Genomic DNA, 6,827 nt, shown 5'->3' on the forward strand with positions numbered 1-6,827 from the left:
AGAAACTATCACAATTTAACATGTGAAAAGGAAATTATAATGGATAATACAAAGTGAATATATACATAGAATGCAGAATGTTGGCATATTTAATCGTAAAACTATGGAAAAGTCTAAAGAGACAACTACAACATAAACCAACTCAAATCAATTTGTATTTTCATTTGTAGGTGTTAGAAGAGGGTGAAAAAGGTTGATATGCATTCTGAATCTGGAATGTCATTGAGCATGCTTAACCCCCTTATTTATGTTTCTGTGATACATTATATCCCCTTTGACTAATAATTTCAATATAAATAATATCTTGATTGATCAATCATGATTCAAAACTTAGTATAGGTTCCAACATTCTTAAGATTAAGTATTGTCCAAAGCCTACATTCCGTAAATTCATAATACAGCTAAATTAGATGTTATTTTAGAATGGTTATAACATACTAAACAAATTCCTTATCATAATGACAAATGAATCATAAAGAATTTATGTAGAAAGAATTTATCAACCACTATTGATCACAGTATAACAGTGTCATACAATATCAGCGGCACAATCTTCAATTTGTAATATGCAATGAATGAGCCACAATTCAACTGGCAGCTAAATTTGTTAACAGAAAATATGTTGATATGCAAATTATAATCCTATCCTCAAATCCAAATTTTATTGTGGTAGAAAATTCAATTATGCTTATATATCTCAACCACCTACATCCAACAATAGATGTTTTCAACGGCTATGACCCTAAAAAAAAAGGAAAATTCAAAAACGTAGCTATTGCCAACTAATCAAAGCTTAGTTTATCAAAAAATTCAAGCCTCAACCTTTGGTTTTGGTTTTGATTTCTGTTTCTTTGCATCCAACGATGCCAACCCTTTCCCCAGTCCAGCCGGAGTTTGTTCTTGTTTTTGCGTCGGCACTGATTGGTCTTTTGTAGCATCTGCTGGATCACTTGAACGAACGCCATTCTTCTTTACTCCATTGACATCCCCATTGCCCAAAACATCGGGAGCCACGCCGGAATTTATGATGTTGAAAAGCGGTGTGAGCGGAGGAGGATGTGATTGTACTTGTACTTGTACTTGAGAGCGCACCACCAGGCCCCTGGCTGCTGCCTTCTTCCGAGCTATGGCAGCTGCACGTGCAGCCCTTTCATCGACTCCCCTTCCCCTGGGGAGGGTCTCAGCAATCATTGCAGCATTGACAGATTTATTTGTGGGTGCACCTGAACTTCCAGATCCCCCATCTGTAACTGCTTGGAATGCTTGTACAAACTCAGGACGTGCCTGTCAATTTCAGTGGAAGTTAAAAGAATCAGACAGAGATAAAAGCGCAGAACAAAGATATGCTTAAGATGATCTAAGAACAAAGTGAAAACATCTGTATCAAGGTTGAAAATCTGATAGCTACAGTAATGAATATTGATATCAAAGAACATCATTCTCACTGGCATTAAATATTCAGTATTAACTAATAGCTATAGCCCACAAACAACATCTATTATAATATATAAAAAGAGAAATTGAAGTAGTGTTTAACAAGCTAATGCCACCTAAATTTTAAATTTTCTATGAATTTGTCTGTCAACATAGAGCAAACAACCTATCTATATAATCATATTTAGAATATCATAGTAAATAGCATCTACGTACGCAACTTATCATCAATTTCATAATTTTTCATATTAAACTCTTCAATTATCTAGATGATGTTAGTTTATATCAAAAGTCTAAATTCTAATATTAAAATTATAAAAATTATTTAAAAGAAATCAAAGTAATATTAAAATAAGCTAATGACACCTAAGTTTTATGTAACCAACATATCAATTTCATAATTTCTCACATTAAATTCTTCAATTATATAAAAAGATTATATTATAGATATTAGTTCAAATCAAGGGTCAATTCTAATATCAAGGGTCAAATTCTAATATTGCATGTCCTATTTGTTGAGTAAACTTTATTTTATAAATTAAAAAAAATATATAAAAGAAGAGATTAAAGTAGTACTACAATAAGCTAATGATACCCAAGTATTTTAAGTTCATAAGCTAATGATACCTAAGTATTTTAAGTTCTATATAAAATTATCACGTTAACACTAAATTTAACTTTTAACAACATAGAGAAATTATCATAAGCTTATAATAATGGTAATAAAATTTGAAAGACAAATCTATGAATGAGTGTGATGACTGAAAACACTTTGTAAAAACTGAAAATTTTGTGTATATTCATAAATGAATAGGATTGTATGTTTTATTTGAGTGTTATACATATATAGTTTCTATCCTATACTAAAAATGTCATAAAATGCAAAAAGTAAATCCATATATTTGTGAATCAATTCTAAGCCAATACTTAGAAAAAGAAAATAAAGGTCAAACATGTTATGTTATAGGTTTATACAAAATATGTAAGAATGTTTATATATAATACAGTATTTACCATATGTTTTAAAATTAGATAAATAATTCTATCAGAAAATATTTTGTTAAAAAACTTAAATTATTTTATTTTTTAACATCAAAGAATATTCTCATTTTATATTCTTGTATTTTTTCACGCAACGCGCAGGTTTAAATTTAATGATAAATAAAATGACAAATCAACAAAAGAAAAGGAGCAACTCTCAAGAGAACATCAAGAGCCTTCCTGGCGGATGCCGGATTCAAAGCTTGATCGTTTTGCTTTTGAGGCATTCACCTGACAAAATAAGGTGTGGAAGATAACCAGTACATGGAGTGAAAGTTTCTGTTGCTACCAGGTGCTGAAAAGGAACATAAGGAGATGGAACATGGATACAGAACTTTTCATGTTTTTCAAAGTAAACTATAGAGTATTGACCCCTCCACGGGGAAATACAAAGAAACTTCACTATGATCAACGAAAATCATAATAGTTGGTCAATGATCAAATCACTCACAAAAAGTCCTCCCTATTGCAAAGATTTACCATCCAAGAATTTATGAATGTTGGCAAAGGGCAGCTCCATGCAAGTGTCAACAACGGATTCCATAGCTTGAACTCATGACCTCAAGACTCCATGGATAGTTGTATAAAACTTACACACAACTAAATTGCCAAGTAATATTTCACCTTACTTGAATGCAAAAATTGTACCCAAAAAGAAAGAAAAATAAAATAAGAGAGCCGGAAATTTTGGAGAACTGAAATTTTCTGAACCTTTCTCGGGGAATAAATAGAGACTCAATCCCATTTAACCAAGGGAAAAGTAAATACTAGCAGTGAAATGTGTAATTTCATTCAACCAAGGGAAAAATATACAGTACCTGTAACTCACGAATCTTAAATGTATTTATCCAGTTTAGAGACTCCTGTGTTTTTGGATCATCTTCGCCAAGTTGTTTGACAAGTATCTCAAATGTTTTCTTCTCATGCTGTCAAACCAAATGCAACATAGGCTCATGACCTAGTAATAGTAGAGAGTAGAAAACAACTCACGCCTTACATACCTGCAGAGAGAGCTTGAATGCACCCATAGAGTTGAATATAATAGCAAGAGCATGATAACAAACAGCAGTTTGAATATGTTTCTCGCCAAGAAGCCGTTCATTCTTCTTTAAAGCTTCTTGTAGATAACGAAGAGATATGTTCATCTTTTTCAATTCCTTATACATCATTGCTACGTTTACGAAAGTTGCGGCAACATCAGGATGATCAGAGCCTGATGATAAACTTAACAGGAGCAAAGCACGAGTCATGTAGGGAAGGGCAAATTCAGTTTTTTCCCATCCATGATAGTAGAGTGCCATATTAGCATAACTGCAATGAACAAAATTTCAATCGGGGGTTCTAGAGCATAATGTTTCATAACAAACACCAATTTTTCTGCAACACTATCACAATAATTTTTTTTCAGCCACAACATCCGATTTTGCTTGGTAAACAAAAAATTCACACGGTAGAGGGATGCATATACAGAACCCCAAAATCATTATGGAAATGAAGCAAGCAGAATAAAAAAAAATAAAGTACCTGTGAGCTGTGTCAGGATGATCTAGACCAAGACAAGTCTCATTGATAATCAACTCTCTTTGCTGTTGTGCAACAGCCACATCCATCTCTCCAGCATGATACGTAATCATTGCAAGATACCTGAAATTTAATAATTCATAATTAGCTCAAATATTTCAGGACCATATTCAAATATCACATGGCTCAAAAGAATGCTTGTTATAAATTTTCAAATTGTAAGCATAGCAACTGCAAATCAAATACACAACAATTTCAGATCCATTACCAAAATTTTAACGGCAATGCAAGCTAATTATGATTAGACTAAGACAAGAGGATAAAATTTAAGGATCATGCTAACATGATAGAAACAACTGACATACCGACAGCAGGTAGCAACCTCACAATGCATTGGACCTGTAACCTGCAGCACAATGTACAAGAATTATTATTTTATGCACAACGGCCATTCAAATACAGATACAGAAATACAGGATTTCGTACCTGTTGAAGAATTTTAAATGCCTCAGTAAATAGATCGTAAGCTTCATTGAGTGATCCCTGGATCAAAAAAGTAATTACCTAAGTTATTAAATTTGTTGTCAGAAAATAAATCATGCATCCAACTCCACAATCCACAAAATCGACTTTTACGCTGAGAAACACAGTTGTTCAAACACTGTACAATTCCCCAGTTTACACACAAAATAAGAATTACCATTGCATTACCAGTGATGAGTACAAGTATGAGAATGCTATATTAAGGTGCAAAATTACTTATTAACCAACTCAGAAATTGAAAAAATAAATGACACTGACAAATCTAAACACTACTACTAGTATGAAAAAAATAAAACAAAAACCTTTCCCATGTAGGCTCATGTATATGGATTAAAGAATACCATGGTGTTAAATACTCAGAAGTGGACCGGCGTAAGACTAAGGAACACTATAAATAAAATTAATAAGGAGAAATAGGATTTAAGTAGCTTGTGTATATTATACGTTTGTGATTTAAAATTTCTGAAAAATATGAAGTCATTTTAAACAATAATTAAAAATTATGTTATGTTTTCATAAGTTCAACAAAACAGTCCCAGGAGTAAATAAATGTGATCATTCTACCAAAGAAAAAGGGATCACAGTAAATACAGCTGACATATGACTTTTTGCTGCATCCGTAAGTTTCTTGGCATCTGAACAAACTGGAACTGAATGCCTGACAACTGGACAGAGATCCAAGATATCTGATGGTTGGAAGGGTGTTGTAGAATTAAGATCATATTTACGAGATGCAACAGTTATACCAACCTGAAAACCAAACATTAAAAATATTAACAGAATTAATATCAAAGTTATTCACAAAATTAAATCTTTTGTTTGTTAAGGAGTGCTGACATTGAAATGCATTAACTTAAGCTTAACAGGATTAATATTGCAGAGAATCATGGTTAATGGCAGAAGTAGATAACACTATTCAACAACGATGAACAGCAGAGGTAGTGGATGATGTCAAGATCCTATCAACAGCTATTAACAAGTACTATCATAGCACAACATGAGAATAATTTTTAATTGTTATCAGTTTGCATACATCATTTGCAGACAGTGGGTTCAGGCTTGCAGTGCACACAGCACATAATAAAAAAAAATATCTGCCCTATAATAAAGTTACAAAATTGATATTATTTTCATATCATACAGAGATAGTTTTACCATATCCTATTCTTATCCTTCTTTTCTTTAATATTTCATATAGACAAGGTTAAGATGAGAAATTTTTTCCCCCCAGAAAAGAGCTTACCAAGTAAGCAAAATCTAGACCAAAGAATATATTTTTAATAATCCACAATTCTTAGAAATAAAGAAGATACCACACAAAGGTATCAACAACATACAACATACGGCAGCACGTGGAGCCAACACCAAGTATATGCAGGTTTAAGGTTTATCCGAAACATCAGAAACATGTAAAGACCAGTAAAAATAATTTGTACAACTAGGACTGTTAAAAAAATTATAAATAAATAATCAACATGAATTGACTGAGGCTTATACTTACCTTCCGACAAAGATTACGTATAACACAAATTTTCTTCACACGTGACCTTGAATCCTCGGGTAACTCAAACTGCAGCAAGTTGAATTTTAGTTCAGAGATATATAGCAAAGTATCAAAAGAGACAAATAGTTAGATTCAATGGTGAATTTATGGACCTAATGAGCAAAGCCCACACTGACTATAACCATAGCAACTCATCTCATTTGGCTAAGCGCAATCAAAACATGATATGCAAATGCATTCACGCGTACCCTGACCAAACTGAAAACACCCAAAATCATCATGTCAACATCATCCCACTGAGCATATTGAACTCATCGTAGGCATTAAGCATTAACAACAAAGATTACGTATAACACAAATTTTCTTCACACGTGACCTTGAATCCTCGGGTAACTCAAACTGCAGCAAGTTGAATTTTAGTTCAGAGATATATAGCAAACTATCAAGAGAGACATAGTTAGATTCAATGGTGAATTTATGGACCTAATGAGCAAAGCCCACACTGACTATAACCATAGCAACACATCTCATTTGGCTAAGCGCAACCAAAACATGAAATGCAAATGCATTCACGTGTACTCTGACCAAACTGAAAACACCCAAAATGATCATGTCAACATCATCCTACTGAGCATTATTGAACTCATCATAGGCATTAAGCAATAACATACCTTGTATTTGCTCATTGCAAATTCTTGGATGTCAGACCATAGAGATTCAGAGCTTATTTTCGTGTACAAAGGTTGACTCTTCCTTGAACCCCCCTTGCTTTTCCATCGTGCTC

General features: G+C 33.0%; 1 protein-coding gene across 1 annotated transcript in view; it reads right to left on the reverse strand.

Annotated features, from left to right (window-relative positions):
- LOC107611499 (clustered mitochondria protein) overlaps positions 481 to 6,827 on the reverse strand; it is a 15,769-nt gene continuing 9,422 nt past the window's right edge. The window contains exons 20-28 of the mRNA XM_021108339.1: positions 6,715 to 6,824; positions 6,041 to 6,109; positions 5,131 to 5,289; positions 4,483 to 4,539; positions 4,362 to 4,402; positions 4,000 to 4,119; positions 3,477 to 3,786; positions 3,294 to 3,401; positions 481 to 1,284 (exon numbers count right to left, since the gene is read on the reverse strand). Coding sequence (XP_020963998.1) covers positions 811 to 1,284; positions 3,294 to 3,401; positions 3,477 to 3,786; positions 4,000 to 4,119; positions 4,362 to 4,402; positions 4,483 to 4,539; positions 5,131 to 5,289; positions 6,041 to 6,109; positions 6,715 to 6,824 — 1,448 coding nt within the window. The 3' untranslated portion in view covers positions 481 to 810. The remainder of the gene's footprint in view (positions 1,285 to 3,293; positions 3,402 to 3,476; positions 3,787 to 3,999; positions 4,120 to 4,361; positions 4,403 to 4,482; positions 4,540 to 5,130; positions 5,290 to 6,040; positions 6,110 to 6,714; positions 6,825 to 6,827) is intronic.

The sequence above is a fragment of the Arachis ipaensis genome, chromosome B08 (assembly GCF_000816755.2).
Source record: "Arachis ipaensis cultivar K30076 chromosome B08, Araip1.1, whole genome shotgun sequence".
NCBI lineage: Eukaryota > Viridiplantae > Streptophyta > Magnoliopsida > Fabales > Fabaceae > Arachis > Arachis ipaensis.